The sequence below is a fragment of the Muntiacus reevesi genome, chromosome 16 (assembly GCF_963930625.1).
Source record: "Muntiacus reevesi chromosome 16, mMunRee1.1, whole genome shotgun sequence".
Taxonomy (NCBI): domain Eukaryota; kingdom Metazoa; phylum Chordata; class Mammalia; order Artiodactyla; family Cervidae; genus Muntiacus; species Muntiacus reevesi.
In genome coordinates, this window is record NC_089264.1 from 24,884,986 (window position 1) to 24,905,969 (window position 20,984).

The 20,984-nt window shown below is 38.8% G+C and overlaps 1 protein-coding gene and 1 pseudogene across 1 annotated transcript; one reads left to right on the forward strand and one right to left on the reverse strand.

Moving 5' to 3' along the window:
• Positions 1–3,344: 3,344 nt before the first annotated feature.
• Positions 3,345–4,379, reverse strand: LOC136147861 (V-type proton ATPase subunit G 1). Its single transcript, XM_065907216.1, has one exon. The coding sequence runs from the start codon at positions 4,325–4,327 to the stop codon at positions 3,971–3,973; it is 357 nt and encodes a 118-aa protein (XP_065763288.1). The 5' UTR covers positions 4,328–4,379; the 3' UTR covers positions 3,345–3,970.
• LOC136147879 (nucleolar RNA helicase 2 pseudogene) lies at positions 4,338–16,370 on the forward strand (annotated as a pseudogene).
• The last annotated feature ends 4,614 nt before the right edge of the window (positions 16,371–20,984 follow it).

The following is a 20,984-nucleotide window of genomic DNA, read 5'->3' on the forward strand; positions in this document are numbered from 1 at the left end:
TCTTGACATTATCAGAGCTTGACATTTTTGTACATCTATGAGAATACTTGACAAACATTACATGTTCATTCCACCTGTGGTATATATTCTTGATATATGCCCACCCTCAGTATATGTCCAAGAAACTTCTGGACATGGGCACTGGGAGAGAAAAATATTCATAGCAGCACTGTTTATAAAAAATTGCACATTTCCAAAATGTCCAGTGAATGAAGAAAAAGAAAAAATATTTTTGTATACATTCACACAATGAAATACTATACAGTAGAAAGATGATTGAACAATGGCTACAAATTTCAATGTAGATTTATCTTATAAAGTGACATTGATGGGAAAAGCATGTCCCAGAAAAATAACTACAGCACAATTACCTATATATAAAGCTCAAAACCTTTCAAACTTTATCATCTACAAATAATGAATAAATACATACATATGTAATAAAACTAAAGGTCAATAAGGGAACAAATAGTGCCAATTTTAGGAGAGTAGGACCATAATTATCTTTCAGAGGAGAGAAGGCAGTTTGACCATAAAGGGGTGATCTGGGCACATTGAAGCCTTTTGTTTTAACTTTCTTAAGTTGAGCACCCCAGGTATTCATTCCTTTATTATTTATGCTATTTATATATATAAGCATTTATTCTCATATCTGAACATACATTATAAAAATTTTAAATAAGTTGACAAAAATACATGACATGTTTATATAAAACAAAAAGTATTCCCCAACTGGATATTTCTATATGCATATGTAAATGTATATTAAAATGTTAACTATTCAATAACTTTAAAAGGTATTAATGTACAAAACAGAATACCTGGTGGAAGCTTAGAGAGGGATGACAATGCCTACTAAGCACATGCTCTGCATAAATCCTAAGCCGTGTCCGGCACAATTTGGTACTAATATGTCTTCGTGTTAGATCATTTAGCATCTCTGACTTCTTTCTCTCCCCAAATTGCCACCACTTAATTCTACAGAGTTTTGCTGTTGTTGCTTTTTCAAAAGAGAATATTTTTCAAAATACTTAACTTTTACCAAAAACTATTTTCTTAGTGTAGCTTAGCCTGGTCCAGAGAATAAGAGTCAGTGGGAGAGAAACCTGCCAAATTTGATTGTAACAAACGTGTTGTTACATGCTGACAGGGGAATTTTTAAATAGTCGCATCAAAATATTCTGCTTCAATGGTATCACAGGTGATAAAAACCAAAATGTAATTTCACTTTTACAACCTAGATTTGAGCAGTCCTGTTTTGTCAGCTCTGATGAGAAACAGAAAAGGAATTCTGAAAGATAATCAATTTTATTCTCCAGTGGTTTCTTGCTTGTTTGTATATTATTACTCTGTCAGGACAAAGAGCCCATGTGTGCAACAGGGGAAGAGGACAGAGGACTTTGCAAAGCAAATGCCACCCCTACTCCAAACATACACATTCACATGTTTTATCAAAGATAGATAGATAGAAGGCAGATAGATGTATGTGTATAAAATAACAGCTTCATTATTTTTAATTTGATGATAGAAGATCAGTCTGGATTGCAGTTTTAGAATTATGTTTTGGAATAGTGAGCCTGGAATGCTAACCATTTAGAAGATGATCCTATGACTACATATATGCATCTATGATCTTAAATATATATATTGTGTGTATATATATATGTACAGTTTAAATATTTATTTTTATTTTTTTGCAGTCTAAATTTAAATGTGTACATTGAAAATTCAAGTTACCTGACAATGATAGAATCCGGCATTTATTTATTTATATTAATTGATTTTGTTTTTGGCTATACTGAATCTTCGTTGCTGTGCGTGGGTTTACTCTAGTTGTGGCAGGTGGGGGCCACTCTTCACTGCACGCGCAGGCTTCTCTGCATGGTGGTTTGTCTTGTGGAGCACAGGCTCTAGGTCTGTGGGCTTAGTAGTTGTGGTGGCATATGGAATACCAGGGATCAAACCCGTGTCCTCTACATCAGCAAGTGGATTTTAAACTGCTGGACCACCAGGGAAGTCCAAGGTTTAGCATTTATTGAACACCTACTGATAGCTTTTGATGCTTACACGTGCCAACTAACCTTCACAATAATCCTGAGAGACAAGTTCTATTATTATCCTCAGCACCACACTTCTAAAATTCAACACACTCAAAATACATCTCCTGCCTCTGCAACAACCAATTTTCCTCTTTGTTGTTTGGTCCCTAAGTCGTGCCCGACTCCTTTGTGATCTCATGGACTGTAGCCCACCAGTCTCCTCTGTCCATGGGATTTCCCAGGCAAGAATCCTGGAGTGGGTTGCCATTTCCTTCTCCAGGGGACCTTCCCGACCCAGGGATCGAGCCCATGTCTCCTGCATCGACAGGAGGATTCTTTACCACTGAGTCACCACTCACTCTTCTTAATTCATGGAAATTTCATCCTTCCCGTTGCTCAAACCAAAAACTTGCAGTCACCTTTAATATTCTTTCTCTCGCCCCCAACACACGTGGTTCCTCAGGTTGCATACTGCGTACGTAAAGACTTGCCACTCACATCGTAGGCGTCATAGGCTTGTATACTGGAGTCCAATAATTTCCCAGAAGCTGCAGTTCTGATATAATAAGTAATTGTAACCATTTTCTGTGAGATGGAAGGAAAATATCACAATCACAGGCCATGAAGGTCCCTTTTACCATCTACTCTGAATTATTACTGTGGCCTCCTAGCTTCCATCCTTCTCATTTTCAGAACCATCGTCCGTGTAAACCTATAAGTCAAGTCCCACCTTTGTTCAAAACCCTCCAATGGGATTCCACTCAGAGAAAAGTCAAAGTCCTTACAACAGGCCTCCAAGGTCCATCCCTGATGTCTGACTTCAGGCTAGTACTTTCCACCCCGACCCCTGACTTGGCCATGCTCACCTCTTTGCTGCACCCACACTCCCACCGTGGCCCCGATCTCTCTCTCTCCACTTTCAGATTCACACACATGTCCCCTTTTGTGGCCACTCTCTTTACAATGCAGTCTTGTCCCACTCCCCATCCACATCCTGGCTTTTCTTTCAACCATGACACTTATCACCATAAAAATTTAATTTATGAACTTTTCATTTATTCTGATAGATTTTATTTCGAGAGTGTAAACCTCAGGTGATCAGGGATATTCATTTTCTTTGCTGTGGATCCCAGCCACCTAGAAAAATTCTTGGCACAGAAAAATCAATCTCTCAATGCTTGTTAAATGCATACGTCTTCATTTTATAGATTAGGCAGCTTAGACTCAAAAATCATTAAGATATCTTTAATTTTTGTATTTTTTTTTTTGTTTTGTTTTTGTTTTTTTTTTTTTTTTTTTTGGAGGGAACGCAGACAGTCTTTACTTTTCAGTGATTATCAGTACAATATCACTACACCAAGTAGTAACATGTAACAAGTTAGTGAACTCTACCATCTAGCAAGTTTGAGTAAGAGAAACTAAGAGCAGCCCAACACTAGGACCCATTATTCTAATCCTCTGCTGGAAAGGACTATTTTAAGGCTGGCTGCTGTTTCCTGTGGGTTACAAATAACTATTTACTACTTTTTCATAGATAAAGCCCCTGACCTTCAAGAAAGATTTAGGGAAAAAAACATTTTAATCCCTTTCTTTCTTAAGAAAACTGGGTTTTTAAAAACTATCTAAGAAAGAAAAAGTCAGTGTTGATAATATGCTGCTTGAGCGAAAAGGCATAGAAAACACACAACATATATCCATTAAATTTCTAAGAAATATGAGGTAAAAAGATACAATCTTTGGATAAACTCTAAGCCTGTACAAAGAATCTACGTTTGCGATTCTGCAAAAAGTGAAGGGACCTACTATATAATGTACAGAAATAATTTAATGCCTTTTCATAAGATATAACTCAAGCCTTGCTAAATGAAACCTCATGTTCCATGAAGGCATTCAAAACGCCAATCCACGGAACAGACACTTTTCTTCTCCCTCTATCCATTTATGCGGTAGTTCTCATGGATTTCTGGCCGGATGTCGCAGACAAAGGCCAAGAGGTTATCCAAGACTTCATCCCTATTCTGCCGGAAGTAGGTCTGAAGGATGGTCATCTTCTCCTGGGTGTCCTTCTCTACTTCAGTGCTGCAACTGCCATGGGATCCCAGAGCCGCAGCTTCCTTGGCCTTGAACTCCTTCTCCCTCTGCAGGCGGTACTGTTCAATTTCAGCCTGGGCTTCTTCTTTGGCCTGCTTCAACCTCCGGTTCTTTCGCTTGCGGGCCTCGGACACCTTCTCGGCGGCCCGTTTCTCCGCCTGGAGCAGCTGCTGGATGCCCTGCGACTGGCTGGCCATGGCTATAGCGATGGCGCCGGCGGCGGCGACTCCGAGGCGGCAGACGACGGCCTGCTCCTAATTTTTGTATTTTTAAAAAATTTATTTTATTGAAGAATAGTTGATTTACAAAGTTGGGTTAATTTCTGCTGTACAGCAAAGTGATTCAATTATATATATATTTCCATTTTGATATTCTTCTCCATTCCCTGTTTTTCATAGGATATTGAACATAGTTCCCTGTGCTGTTCAGTAGGACCTTGTTGTTTATTAACTTAAACCCCAAACTCCCCGTCCATCCCTTCCCCCTGCCCTCCGGCTCAGAACAGACATGATTATTGTTTTTTTTCAAACTTTTTATTTTGTATTGGTGTATAGTCCGTTAACAATGTTGTGATAGTCTCAGTGAGCAGCAGAGGCACTGAGCCATATTTATACATGTATCCATTTCCCCAGAAACTCCCCTCCCCTCCAGACTGCAGCATAACATTGAACAGAGTTCCATGTGCTATATGGTAGGTCCTTGCTGGTTATCCATTTTATTTATTTATTTTTACTTTATTTATGTATTTATTTTTAGTTGAATAATTGCTTTATAGTATTGCATTGGTTTCTACTAAACATCAATATGAATCAGCCATAGGTTTACCCATGTCCCCTCCCACCTGAACTTCCCTCCCACCTCCCTCCCATCCCACCCATCAAGGTTGCTATGGAGCCCTGGTTTGACCTCCCTGAGCCATACAGCAAATTCCCATTGGCTATCTATTTTACATATGGTAATGTATGTTTCCATGTTACTGTCTTAAACATAGCCATGTGTGCATATCCATCCCAATCTCCCTACCTATCCCCTTCCCCTATCCTTCAGTGGTTATAAAGGCCAATAGTCAAGTAGGTGGTGGAAGCAGGATATAAACCCAGGCAGTTAATTCCAAACGCTGTGCTCTCTAACCTCTGGGCTCTGCTGCTATATGCAACAGCACGATTCCTGAAGTCTGCTATTCATGATGCTGGTGACAATAACAATAGCCAGGTGTGCCATACTCTGTCCTTTACATGTATTATCTCATGTATTATCTAATTTAATATCCAGGAAACCTCTAAATCAAGTGGAGTCCTTAACTATGAAATGAACTATCAAAGGGCAAATGAGCTATCATGCCCTTGAAGGACAACTGATGAATAATGAACAGAACTTTATTCTCAAACTCTAAATATCGGCACTAATGTTCCTTCCCCCTGTGGGGAAGGCAGGAAACTAACAACTTCAAATTTCACATGAACAAATTAAAAATTGTGTAGCCATGAGAGACATCCAATGTAATCATCCTATTATGGTTGGTTTCTTATGCTCAATATATTACCCGTTTATTCATTGATATATGCATTTATTAATTCACTCATTCAACAAACATTTATTGAACAACTGCCACGTGATGTACTACACCAAGTTCAAAGGTGACAAAGATAAAGAAGACATATCCTCTGCCTTTGAAGGATCCACAGCCTAGCAAGAGAGGCAAATAGGAGACAAGTAAGCCCCCTGAAGGAGTAAGTGTGATATTAGAGAATCAGCAGAGAATGCTAAAGGAGCCCAGAGCAGGAAGCACCTCACTAGCCCTGTCTGAAGAGACCTAGGAGTCTTTCTCAGAGGAGATGACCTAAGATGAACAGTTTTCAGGCAGGGGAGGGTTTGCAGAGGCATGGGGTCATGAGTCACGTAGGGATTCGCGGACCTGCGTATAGTTTGACGTAACTGGAGCTGGGAACCCACGTAGGGACGGGGTGGGAGAAGGGAAAACAGGAGCCAGAGGGACTTTAAATAAGGTCATGATTAGATCAGGTTTTCATCTTATAAAATTCCCTCGAGAGTCTGGATGGAAACTAAATTAAGGGGGCAAGACCAGACGGAAAGAGGCAGTCAATACCTGGCACTTTGAAGTTGCTTCTTCGATGCAGGTGTTTTGACTCGGGGATATTTTGAGGTAGCCTAAAATTAATTACATTTTCAGCTCTTAAAATTTACCAAGCGATGTGTAAAAATAGCCGTCTCACCTCTTTGCAGAACCTCTTTTCAGGTCAGCTCCTGAATCTGTGGAGACTGGGGGGTGGGGTCAGAAAGAGGGTGCAAATTAGACAGCATCTGGCAGATAAGCCGCATGTAACCAGGAGTCATGTGCTTCCAGCAGCTTCTTATCTCAGAAACAGTCATTAAGATGCAAGGCGCATACTGCTGTTCCTCTGAGACTTCCCTTGTAGTTTGCAAGAGCTGCACCTCAAACCAGCTGGTTACTCCCTTGTGGTTACAACTGTAACAATGATTTACATTTAGTTAATAAGTATTATTAAGTGCTTTAACTAATATGTGTTCTCTTTTCCATTAGAGAAATACCAGGAATGGAAACCTCTGCCTTTATGGGATTCCGTATGATGTTCGATTTCATTTCGGGGGTTCATGTTATACACTGGAAGGAGAGCCGGGCTAATTAATAGTTCTATTAATTAGAGCCATTTAAACTGGTTATTAAAGCATCACGTCTCTTTTTTAAGATTGATTTATCTATTAGTTTTTTGCTGTGCTAGGTCTTCCTCGCTGCACGTGGTCCTGCCCTAGTCGTGGTGAGTGGGGGCCACTCATTGTGGTGGTGCCCAGACTTCTCACTGTGGTGGCAGCTCTTTCTGCAGAACACAGGCTCTAGATGCCTGGACGTCAGCAGTGGTGGCCCGTGGGCTCAGTAGTTGCAGCTCTAGGCCTTGGTCCAGTAGCTGTGGTGCATGGGCTTAATTGCCCCAGGGTAGGTGAGATCTCCCTGGACCAGGAATTGAACTTGCGTCCCCTGTGTTGGCAGGTGGATTCTTAACCACTAGACCACTAAGGAAGCCCCAAAATGTCATGTCTTATTCAACTGGGGAGACTGGTAAGTGGCTGATGTGAGGCATGGTCAGTCATGTCATTGTGGCGCTCTCACTTTGAGACAATCTTTCTCTACCTGGTAGGCTAAGAAGTCCCTGGAACCCCAATACTAATATCCAACCACTTGAACAAACCCAGATAAAACAGAATTTTTCCAGAAAGTGCCTGTAAAACTGTTTCAGAAAGGACTCTGGTGGATAGCTTGGTTTATATGTTTATTCCTAAACTGTGGTCCAAGATAGGGGTTATTCCCAGCTGGCCGTGCTGGAGGCTTATGCAGCATAAAGGTTGGGAGAGTTGCCATGTGCGGTTCAGCCTTGCTGGAATCCCACATGATGGGTACTTCCCAAGTACAGGAATCCTTTTCCAAGAAAAGAGGGGGAAACATACTGTATGGTATATCCATTCTAGATATTGTGATGATAAAATTTATTCCCCAAGTTGGATACGTAATGATTATTCTAGGACAACAGGCATGAAATAGAATTGTCCTCAACCACTCAGGAAATATGGTCCGCCTACCTGTGGGGGAGAGGCTACTTAGCACAACATGATCCTTTAGGTTTTACTCCAAACTGTACACAAAATCCTTGATTAAATTTCTATCAGTTCTTTCAGTACTCTTATAATAGAGATACAGTATATTTAATAATGTGAAACTCATTCCTGGTTTGATGACTTTGATACCCTTTTACAGATTAACCTTGATTGAAAGCATCATTTTCCCCTGATTATAGTAGTCATCTTTAAAAAGAACTTATGAAAAAATAATGTTAAATAACATAAATATGATGAAAGCATAAAGTATGTCAGGGAATCATGAAATACATGTCAGTGATGTCTTTTGGCAATAAAAATCCAGTATGTTTTGACTCAGATGCTTAGAGACTGAATAGGAAGTTATCCCCAGAATCCATGGACCTCAGTGAAGGTGGTCATGGTGGCTTTGGAAAGGAGGACACTGAGTTAGAGATTTATTTAAGAGATAGGACCCACAACTTGGTGATTTGACCTGAAGATGCAAGGGAAAGACTAATGTCCAGGATTCTGAATCAGGTAACTTTCCAGGAAGGGAGCCCATCATAAAAGAATGTACTATTGGAAGACAAAGAGGAGGGAAAAATGTGAAAGAAACATGGCCCCAAACCTGTTCTGAGTCTGATTTAATTTATAATCCCGTTCTTGAAATTCAAATCTCCTTTTCTTTCTCTTCCTTGTTTAACAATGATGATTTAATGTTCTCTTTACCTACAGAATGCCCTGCCAAGCCTTACTCTTTGAGATGACCACAATAGGGCCTTTTCTTTGCAGCCGAATCATGATGAAATTCCAACATGTGCTTGTAACTGGGGAAGTGTAGAGGAGGAGACTGAATGCTTCATTTATAGATATCTTAAACCTTAGTTCTATGGAGATTTTCATAACACAAAAATAGTAATTATTGTAGTAATATGTATCTACAGAAAGTATAAAACGTAGGAAATCTTGTTTTCAAATCGTCTTCATGTATTCTTTTTCTCAATATTTGTATTTCTTTCTGTGAATTTTCTTTTGGTTTGTTGCCTTTTTGAAATTCAACTGTTGATACTTTTGATAATTTAAGGATATTGCTTCTGATCAGATGACTTTTCTAGGTGGCAGCTTGCTCAGAGTTGGAGTCTTCCGTAGGGACCTCCCTTGGCTTGTTTGACTACTATCAGAAGCTTACTGCTGCTTCAGCAATAGCTATGCACCAGGCACTGGTCACCTTAGCCTCCTGAGTAGAACCGCTTTCTGCTGCTGCAGTATATGCCAGATATTGTTTATTGTTTAGTCGCCGAGTCACGTCCAACTCTTTGAGACCCCCATGGACCATAGCCCTTCAGGCTCCTCTGTCCATGAGATTTCCCAGGCAAGAATACTGGAGTGGGTTGTTCTCTGGGGGATCTTTCTGACCCTGGGTTTGAACCCACATCTCTTACATTGGCAAGCAGATTCTTTACCACTGAGACACCAGAAAATAAACACTTGATGAATAATGATAGCAATAAGATTCTTGAATGATGATTGTTTTCCAGGATTTACTAAGCATGTTGCAAACATTATTTCATTCAAATGCCTCCTAATGATTCTATGAGGTAAATACAATCCTTGTCATCATTTTACAGATCAGGAAATTGAGGATATGTAAATAATTCCTCTGAGATCCTACAGTTAGAACTGAGTTTAGAACCCAGTTCTCTCTTACTTTAGAGTTTAAGCTTTTAATTATACTATTAAGAGAATTGTATATGGAAGGGATGTTTTAGACCATAAGTATGGACATTTGACCCTATGAAGAATTCATCATTAATGTGATCTCACATGACAAAATTTACCCTCCAAAGTTATTTTGAAGCAGTTTTTTTTAAAATGAAGTTAAGAACATTGCATTATACAACTAGAAGAATCCCAGACCATAAATTTCATGTTTCTCAAAGCTCCTGAATTATAATACCAGGCAGAATTTGGCAGAGAGAGGACCCAATGGAGACTGAAAGACCCCACAGGTAATAAAGTGAGCTAATGATCCAGATTAGAGTCATGAAACTACCCATGAGTGCAAAAGGCAAAGTTAGCTTTGTGGAATTAGCTCTTATGTTGTTGAGCTTTTATGGTGGCTCAGGCTGAAACCTTGGTCTTATGTTATAATCAGTTTTTGCTATACAAATTAATTGAGACCATCTTCCACTTATACAATTTTAGGAGTGCTAATGTGCAAAATCCTCTTCCTGTAGGTAGAATCACATTCCTAATTGACTAGGTCAGTTTAGATTTGAGTTCACTTCTGTAAGCAGAGGCCACCTTCATGGTCACGTGCTGCTTTCTCAGCTCAGCCCCAGTTCACTGGCTTCTGGGGTCAAGCAGAGAGGAGCCTTATCTAGAGCCAGCTAGCTCCTGTTCCTTTTTGCTAGTTTTTCCTCATTGCTAGTTGGTTAGAATATATCTTGTGTGTTTTGTGGAAAGGGCATAGGACAATGAGTCAGAAGATACATGTTATTATCCTGTGTGATTAAGAACAAGACATTTCAATTTCCGTTTTAAAAATTTTTTTAAATTTTGTTGAAGTATAGTTGATCTACAGTGTTGTATTAATTTCTGCTGTATAGCAAGGTGATTTAGTTGTCTATATAATGCATATATATTGTATATTCTTTTTCATATTCTTTTCCATCATGGTTTATTATAGGATATTGAATATTGGCACCTGTTCTATATAGTAGAAACTTGTTGGTTATTCATTCTATATATACTAGTTTGCATCTACTAATCCCAAACTCCCACTCCATCCCTCCTCCACCCCGCACCCCCTTGGCAACCACAAGTCTTTTCTCTGTCTAAGAGTCTGTTTCTGGTTTTGTAGCTAAGTTCATTTGTGTCATATTTTAGATTACATATATAAGTGATATATATTTGTCTTTCTCTTTCTTAGTGTGGTAATCTTTACTTCGATACATGTTGCTGCAAATGGCATTATTTCATTCACTTTTTTGTGGTTGAGTAGTATTCCATTGTATGTATGTACCACATCTTCTTTATCCATTCCTCTATAGATAGACATTTAGGTTGTTCCCATATCTTGGCTATTGTGAACAGTGCTGCTATGAACACAGGGGTGCATGTATCTTTTTGAGGTATGGTTTTCTCAAGATGTGTGCCTAGGAGTGGGATTGCTGGGTCATGTTGTTGTTCAGTCGCTCAGTCATGTCCTACTCTTTGTGACCCCGTGGACTGCAGCACACCAGGCTTCCCTGTCCTTCACTATCTCCCAGAGTTTGCTCAAACTCACATCCATTGAATCAATGATGCCATTCAACCATCTCATCCTCTGTTGCCCGCTTCTCCTCCTGCCCCCCGTCTTTCCCAGCACCAGGGTCTTTTCCAAAGAGTCACCTCTTCACATCAGGTGGACAAAGTATTGGAACTTCAGCTTCAGCACCAGTCCTTCCAATGAATATTTCCAGAAATCTGGACTGATTTCCTTTAGGATTGACTGGTTTGATCTCCTTGCAGTCCAAGGGATTCTCAAGAGTCTTCTCCAGCACCACAGTTCAGAAGTATAAATTCTTCAGTGCTCAACTTTCTTTATGGTTCAACTCTCACATCTGTACATGACTGCTGGAAAAAAATGATAGCTTTGACTATGCAGACCTTTGTTGGTAAAGTGATGTCTCTGCTTTTTAATACCCTGTCTAGCTTTACTTCCAAGGAGCAAGCATCTTTAATTTCATGGCGGCGGTTACTGTCTGCAATGATTTTGGACCCCAAGAAAATAAAATCTGTCACCGCTTCCACTTTTTTCCCTTCCATTTGTTGGATCATATGGTAGTTCTATTTTTAGTTTGTTTTTTTTTTTTAAGGGAACTCCATACTGTTCTCCACAGTGGCTGTGCCAATTTATATTCTCACCAACAATGTAGGAGGATTTGCTTTACTTCACACCCTCTCTAGTATTTGTTATTTGCAGACATTTTGATGATGACCGTTCTGACTGGTGTGAGGTGGTATCTCATTGTAGTTTTTATTTGTGTTTCTCTAATAATCAGTGATGTTGAGCATCTTTTCATGGGTCTGTTTGCCATCTGTATGTCGTCTTTGGAGAAATGTCTATTTAGGTCTTCTGCCCATTCTTTGGTTGGGTTGTTTGTTGTTTTGTTATTGAGTTGTACAAGCTGTCAACATCTCAATTTCTGAGACTCAGGTTCCTCAACTGTAAATTAGGGTTAACAACACCTTCTTTTTGGGATAATTGCAAATATCAAATGAGAGAGTGTGTTTGAAAATGCAGCATAAGGCTCTATGCACCTTATGAATTTTTTGATACATGATTTTATTCCAACTTTATAGCAAAGACCTTGAAATTCACTGAGGTGAAGGCTACACCTCTAATAAGAAACAGACAAGGATTTGAACTAAGTCTAATCCCAAACCTCTGATCTTTTTTTAAAAAATATGCTGCCTCATTTAACACATTGAAGTTGTTATTCTGATTATAATTTTTTTCACCATGCATGCTGGAAAGTTTTAACCCTGATTTCAAGAGTTTCATCCGATACCCCACAGGACTCAGTTTCAGCTCTCCTTAAAACCGAGCAAAGAGAAGATGCCCAGGTCTAGACCTCCTTTGGTTGCCTATTTCTCATAGACCTGAAAATAGGGCACAGCACATGTGTGAATGCCTGTCACTGTGGCACCAGCAGCCACTCCCTCTCAATGTGCTATTTTAACACTACACAGTGCAGAGTGAAGAACACACCCTCTGTTTATTCTTTGCCCATTGTTCTCCTGTGCCCACAACTCAAGGTCTTGCAACAAGGTATGGTTTAAGTGGCTTCAGAGAATCCTTTCCACCAAGATGATACAATAAGAAGTTACAACCTCCTGGCCCTAACCAACAAAGAAGAATATGCTCATTGTCTATCAGATGAAGTTACTCATGAAAAATAATATCAATTAGGAAAACCTGAAAACACACTTCCAAAGGGGAGGGAAAGGATGGAATATTTTCCTGCTTTCTTGCCTTAGACATCTCCTCTAAGTTGATGTATATCTTGAAATTGGGGACCACAGTTCCCTTACAAGGAATAAACACTTCTTTGTTGATTTGGTTTCTCCTTTGGCATCTTTCTTGTAGCCGGCTGTGCAACTTCTATTAGTTAACTGACTCCTTAGTGATTCCTCAGTTGCTGCAATATGGAAGGTTCTGATTAGAACACCTATAAATAGCACGGCAGGCATACGATTTACACATGCAACTTCTAACATACAAAAACTGAAGGTAGGGCAATCTATCATTACTGTGTGTCTTCAGGCACCTCCTTTCCTTGATTGCTGAAGACCTAAGCTCCCCTTCTAGCCCAGCACTTGGTGTCTGGTGCATGGGAGAGTTGCCCACACCCTCCTTGAAAGGGGCCACAGGGAACGAAGCTCAGAGGCCAGAGCAGGGTGCTGGAGTCAGCTCAAGGATTGAACTTTAATTTCAAAGCTGTTTACAATTTAAAGTACAAAATAATCATGGGAGACTAGTGTACTTCTGACTGTTGGTTCATAGGTCTAGATTTGGGTTACTTTGTGTTTTTTCCTATAATTTTTTAAAGTTGATATATTGTATTTTCATTTTTATTCAGTTCAAGAAAAACTTTTCTTTCATCTTCTCCTTCTTCTTTTCTTTCTCTCTTTTTGGCTGCACTGCATGTGGAAATGTTAATTCCCTGACAGGGCTCAAACCTGTACCGCCTGCAGTGGAAGTGTGGCATTTTAGCCACTGGACCATCAGAGAAGTCTCTGTTCTTTTTTAATTATTATAAAAAAGTGATCTTTTCTTTCTGGTGTGTGTTATTCCCAGTGTAGACAGAATTTCAGAAAATAATAGCAAAAGAAGGAAAAAGAAAACCATACTTTAATTCTCAGAGAAAACTTTTTGTTGTGTATGTTTCAAAACATACAGAAGGATGCAGCTAACACTGTCATGTGCTACACGATGTTTAGTCGCTCCAGCTGTGTCTGCTTCTGTGCAACTCTGTGACTGTAGCCCACCAGCACCTCTGTCCATGAGATTCTCCAGGCCAAGAATACCAGAGTGGGTTACTGTGCCTTCCTCCAGGGGATCTTCCTGACCCAGGGATCACAACCCACAGCTCCTGTGTTTCCTGCATTGCTGGCAGATTCTTTACCCACTGAGCCACCTTGGCTATTCAGTCACTCAGTCAAGTCCAACTCTTTGCAACCCCATGGACTGCAGCACTCCAGGCTTCCCTGTCCTTCACTATCTCCCCAAGTTTGCTCAAATTCATGTCAATTGAATTAGGCCATCCAACCATCTCATCCTCTGTTGTCCCTTTCTCCTCCTGCCCCCAGTCTTTCCCAGTTTTAGCATCTTTTCCAATGAGTCGGTTCTTCACATAAGGTGCCAAAGCTTCAGCTCCAGCATCAGTCCTTCCAATAAATATTCAGGGTTGACTTCCTTTGAGAAGCCCAATACTGTCATGCCTCACATATAATTTTAGCTTTAGAGGTAGGTCGAATATTTTTTCATGTCAACAAGTATTCATCTGCAGAATGATTGTTAATGAAAGCATCTTAGTCTATAGATAGCATAATAACTGATATAATCAATCCCCTCTTTTCAGGTGTTTAGATTATTTCTAATTTTTCACTATTTTAAACTATGATGTGATAATTATCTTCATATAAACATTACTTCCTTCCCTTGAATACACAGAAGTCAAATTGCTGGGTGAAATAAGTGCGTATTAAGTTTGTTGCTCCATAGAAATAAATGGAGAAATTCAAGAGAAAAGCCCCAACCTCAAGAATGGGTTCCCTGATTCTGGACCTGACTCCAACTCCAAGGAAGCTGCCAGTGAAGAAAACAGTGAGTTAGAGCATGAAATGATGTGGAGCAAAAAGAAAGAGCTTTCTCTAATTTTCCCATATCTGATTAAAGTTCTCAAAGCCTGTTGATTGACCTTACTGTTTCCTATACAAGCAAAGACGTTTCACCATGTCTGTAGTGGGAAGGATTTGATTGCACAGGCGCAGACAGGAACTGGAAAGACATTCTCCTTTGCTATCCCTTTAGTTGAGAAACTTCTTGGAGAACTGCAAGACTGGAAGAGAGGCGTGCCCTTCAGGTACTGGTTCTTGCACCCACAAGGGAGTTGGCAAGTCAAATAAGTAGAGACTTCAGTGACATCACAAAAAAGCTGGCAGTGGCTTGTTTTTATGGTGGAACTCCCTATGGAGGACAAATTGAAATGCACATGGAATGGGATCAATATCCTGGTTGGGACACCAGGTCGTATCAAAGACCATCTGCAGAATGGCAAGCTAGATCTCACCAAACGTAAGCATGTTGTTCTGGATGAAGTTGACCAGATGTTGGATATGGGCTTTGCTGATCAAGTGGAAGAGATTTTATGTGTGGCATACAAGAAAGATTCAGAAGACAATCCCCAAACATTGCTTTTTTTCTGCAACTTGCCCCTACTGGGTATATAATGTTGCTAAGAAATACATGAAATCTACATATGAACAAGTGGACCTGATTGGTAAAAAGATGCAAAAAATGGCAATAACTGTAGAGCATCTGGCTATCAAGTGCCACTGGACTCAGAGGGCAGCAGTTATTGGAGATGTGATCCAAATGTACAGTGGTTTTCAAGGGCGCACTATCATATTTTGTGAAATGAAGGAAGAGCCCAGGAGTTGTCACAGAATGTGGCTGTGAGACAGGATGCCCAGTCATTACAGGGAGACATTCCACAGAAGCAAAGGGAAATTACCCTGAAAAGTTTTAGAAATGGTGATTTTGGAGTTTTGATTGCAACCAACATTGCTGCACGTGGGTTAGACATCCCCGAGGTTGATCTGGTTGTTCAAAGTTTTCCACCAAAGGATGTGGAATCCTACAGTCATCGTTCTGGGTGAACAGGTAGAGCTGGGAGAACTGGGGTTTGCATCTGCTTTTACCAGCACAAAGAAGAATACCAGTTAGCCCAAGTGGAGCAAAAAGTGGGAATTAAATTTAAATGAATAATTGTTCCTTCTGCAACAGAGATAATAAAATCTAGCAAAGATGCCATCAGGCTCTTGGACTCTGGGCCTCCCACTGCGATTGGTCACTTCAAGCAGTTAGCTGAGAAGCTGACTGAGGAGAAGGGAGCCCACATTTCTGGTGCCACGTCGGTAGACCAGCACTCCGTGATCAACTCAGAAGTGGGATTTGTGACCATGATCTTGTGGTGCTCAACTGAAATGCCAAACATTAGTTATGCTTGGAAAGAACTTAAAGAGCAGCTGGGTGAGGATATTGATTCCAAAGTGAAGGCATTGGTCTTTCTCAAAGGAAAGCAGGGTGTTTGCTTTGATATCCCTACTGCATCAGTAATAGAAGTACAGGAAACGTGGCATGATTCACAGCGCTGGCAGCTTTCTGTGGCCACGGAGCAACCAGAGTTAGAAGGCCCACGGGAAGGATATCACAACTTCCGAGGACAGCGGGAAGGCAATCAAGGCTTCAGGGGACAGCGCAAGGGCAACTGAGGTGTCAGGGGACAGCAGGAAAGAAGTAGAAGCTTCAGGGGACAGAGATCAGGAGGTGGCAACAAAAGTGACAGATTCGAAAACCAAGGCCAGAAGCAGAGTTTTAATAAAGCATTTGGACAGTAATTTGAAGTAGAGGATTTATTTGGCAAAAACAGAACTATATTCAGCAATGTGGAACTGAACATTATTTTTCATACAAAGTTAAAAGCACATTGTATTCCCTTCCTGACCATTTGCCCAGTCCCCATTTCTTCAAGAGAGAAAAGCTTCATCTAAATTATTTCATCTGATTGATGGCTGTCATTTATAACTTTATTGCTACTTCTATATTGGGTATTCCTTTGGAAAAGGTGTATGGATTTGTTACATATTCTAATGTGTTGTCTATAGATTATAAGACAAAGTCAAGCATGTATCTGCTGATACTTTTTAAGTTGACTTGTCTTTATGCTTAGAAATGTCTCTTAATAGTAGGCTTCCCTGGTGGCTCAGATGGTAAAGACTCTTCTGCGATGCAGGATCCCTGGGTCGGGAAGAGCCCCTGGAGAAGGAAATGGCAACCTACTCCAGTAATCTTGCCTGGAGAAGTCCATGGACAGAGGAACCTGGCAGGCTACAGTCCATGGGGTTGCAGAGTCAGGCATGACTGAGCAACTATCACTCATCACCTCATTGCTATCCAGAAACGTGCCCATTTCATTCCTGCTGGCTTGCTGGGTGAGTGCCAGGCTTCCCTTACCCTTGCCACTGTCCTATTACTCTTTTTTAATGCTAGTCAATGTTTTGGGTTTGAAAAATTATATCTCATCAAATTATTTATATGAAAATAACATTTTTTCATATTTGTATTTAGTCTTTGACTTTTTTTCTGGGAATTTCTCCTTTATGTTCTCTATTTCTCTTATTGATGAGTTCCTCCTAATTTATCTGAAAGGCCAGTTTTATATATTAATGATAATCACTTTTCACATATGCTGCAAAGATTTTCCCCTAAAATATGATTTATGTTTCATTTTACATGTATGTATATTTAATCAACAAGAGTTTTTAACATTTAGATTGTGAATCTTTGTTAAATCTTTTTAATATTTTCCACCTTTGTCATTTTGTTTATAATAGATTTCTCCCTCCAAAGACTGATTAGCCAGTTCTTTTGTTTTTATCTTAGACACTTAATTTATTTGGAATTTATTTTGAATTATACTTCAAAGTAAAGCTCTAACATCATTTTTTTCCCAAACAGTTAACTAATTTTCTCACAATCATTTATTGAACAATCTACTTTTATCATATATTAAATACTAATGAATCCTCAGGTCTGATGTTGTTTGTTTCTTTTTCTTTTTTTTAAATTTAATTTTTTTGGCTGCTTTGCATGGCTTACAGGATCTTAGTTCCCCAACCAGGGATTGAACCTGGGCCCTGGGCAGTGAAAGCCCCAAATCCTAACCACTAGGCAACCAGGGAACTTCCCTTAGATTTTTGTTTTTAGATTTCTTTTGGGGTATAGTTGATTTACAGCATTGTATTAGTTTTAGGTGTATAGTAAAGTGGATCTGTTTTATCAATATATGTACATATATTCACTGTTTTTCAGATTTTTTTTCCCATATAGGCCACTGTGTAGTATTGAGTGGAATATCCTATGCTATGCAGTAGGCCCTGATTAGTTATCTATTTTATATATGCTAGTATGTGTATGTCAATCCCAGTCTTCCAGTTTATCTTTCACACCCCCTTACCCCTGTAACCATAAAAATACAGATGCTTATTTTCTACACCTGTGACTCTATTTCTTTTTTTGTAGGCAAGTTCATTTGTATCTTTTTTTTTAAGATTCTACATAGAAGATACTTGAGTTTCTCTGTCTGACTTCACTCAGTATGACAATCTCTAGGCCCATTCATGTTGCTGCAAATGGCATTATTTTGTTCTTTTTTATGACTAATATTCCTTGTATATGTGTACCACATCTTCTTTCTTCATTCTTCTGCTGATAGATATTTAGGTCGCTTCTATGTTCTGGCTATTCTAAATAGTGTTGCAATGGACACTGAGGTGTATGTATCTTTTGAAGTATGATTTTTCTCTGGATATATTCCCACAAGTGAGATTACTAGATCATACGGTAGTTCTATTTTTGGTTTTGGTTTTTTTTTTCTATTTTTGGTTTTTTAAGGACCCTCCATACTGTTATCCATAGTGACTGTACCAGTTTATGTTCCCACCAATAGTGTAGGAGAGTTTCCTTTACTCCACATTTTCTCTAGCATTTATTGTTTGTAGATTTTTTGATGATGTCCATTCTAGCCAGTGTGAAGTGTTACTTCATTGTAACTTTTATTTACATTTCTGTAATAATTAGTGATGTCCCTTGGGGTTTGTTTTTAATGCAGAAGCAAAGCAGGGCAGATAAGCTGTTTAGCACATGGCAAGGGCTGTTGTCATAGTCATGGCTTCCTATGACGCATGACTACAGACTAGAAATGAACGGAGGAAAGAGGTACAACTTTAAAATGTAAGTGAAAAAAAATTAAAAATTAATAAAATGTAGATTGTTATTCTCAAGTGTCCAAAAGATGCTGAGATACAGCTTTCTCCCAAATTTTCTTTGATGTGGTTGTTTTTAAAAAATGTAGCCTCAATTTAACGAGTACACATAAATTAAATATACATTAAAACTTTTTTTCTTACTAGTCCACCAAGCTCTCCTCATAAATAATGTATTATTAAGAAATCTCTTCTAGTACAATCAATTTGTGGTTGGTTACAAGTCCATAGCAGATAAGTAGATTAAAGCCAGAGATCCATTTTTGGGATTTTTTAATTCAGCTAAAAATAGGAGAAAAGATGTCCCTTATTCCTTCCATTAGGTCCAGTGCTAAACTATCCATAATTGACAAATTTTATTTTAGTGACACTTAGAGAAGATTCCATATTGTCTCTTGGTGTAATCCATTTTCATGTTTAATACAGATTTCCACATTTAATGTGAGATTTTCACATTTAATACAGATTTTCATTAATACAGAAATCCCTCATGCAGCAGTTTAAGCTGTATCTCACTTTAAAAAGAAAGCAATGTATTTAGTTCCCTGTTTTATATAATAAATCCTTGTTGTTTATTATTTTCTGTATAGTAGTGTGTATCTGTTAATCCCATACTCCTAATTTACCCATTCTGGCCCCTCTTTCCCCTTTGGTAACCATGAATTTGTTTTCTATGGCTGTGAGTCTGTTTCTGTTTTGTGAATAAGTTCACTTGTATTATTTTTTAGATTCTGTGTATAAGTACTGTTATATGATATTTGTCTTTCTCTTTCTGACTTAGTATGATAATCTCTAGGTTTATCCATGTTGCTGCAGATGCATTATTCCATTGTTTTTTATGGCTGAGCAATTCCATATGTATCACATCTTCTTTATCCATTCATCTGACATTTAGGTTGCTTCCATATCTTGTCTACTGTAAATGGTGCTACAATGAACATTTGGATGCATGTATCTTTTCAAATTAGATTTTTTGCCTTTTATGGCTATATGCTGAGACGTGGGATTGCTGAATCATGTAGTAGCTCTATTTTTAGTTTTTTTAAGGAAACTCCATACTGTTTGCCACAGTGGCTATACCAATATACATTCCCACCAACAGTGTAGGAGGGTTCTCTTTTCTTTGCACTCTCTCTAGCATTTATTATTTGAAGATTTTTTAATGATAGCCATTCTGACCGGTGTGAGATGATACCTCACAGTAGTTTTTATTTGCATTTCTTTAATAGTTAGCAATGTTGAGCATCTTTTCATGAGCTTGTTGGCCATCTCTATGTCTTCTTTGGAGAAATGTCTATTTAGGTCTTTTGCCCATTTTTTGATTGAGTTTTTTTTTTTTTTATATTGAGTTGTATGAGTTGTTTGTATATTTTGGAAAAAGAGCCCTTGTCGATCACATCATTTGCAAAATTTTCCACCAGTCTGTAAGTTGCTTTTTCATTTTATTTATGGTTTCCTTTGCTGTGCAAAGGCTTACTAATTTGCTTAGGTCCCATCTGTTTATTTTTGCTTTTATTTCTTTTGCCTTGTGAGAATGATCTAATAAAATATTGCTACGGTTTATGTTGGAGAAGAGGCAAAAGCCTATGTTCTCTTCTAGGAGTTTTACGGTGTCATGTTTTATACTTATGTCTTTAAGCCATTTTGAAGCCATTTAACATTTTTTGTAAACTTAATATTTAAATAGTGACTTTCTTCAGGTTATTGTCCCTCAGGCTTCATTTCTCCAAGTTGAACAATCCCAACCCAATATGCAGACCAAATCAATATACTTTCTCTTATATTTATCTGGTGTTCAAGAACATCTGAGCAGCCAGTGACACTAACTGAGACTCAGTGAGCCTGCCCACACACACACACACACAAACCTATGAACATGAGACATTCCCTCATTTAAAAAAAAATTAAGATTGACTCCAAATTTTCCATTTTAATTTTGGCAAAATGTCTTTTTTTTTTCTAGAAATAACTTTATTTTTAAAAAGTAATATGGAATTATATGAAAGGCAGCAAGCATGTAATACTTGAATAAGACAATTTTCTTAAAAAACTTACACATAAGAAATGTGTATGTTAGAAATTTTAACATTAACAGAATGCATTTAGAAACATTACCAAGAATACAATTTGTAGCCAAACCTTTTT

Bases quoted from the DNA above. Each gene is read 5' to 3' on its own strand.
- LOC136147861 (XM_065907216.1), bottom strand. From the start codon at position 4,327: ATGGCCAGCCAGTCGCAGGGCATCCAGCAGCTGCTCCAGGCGGAGAAA.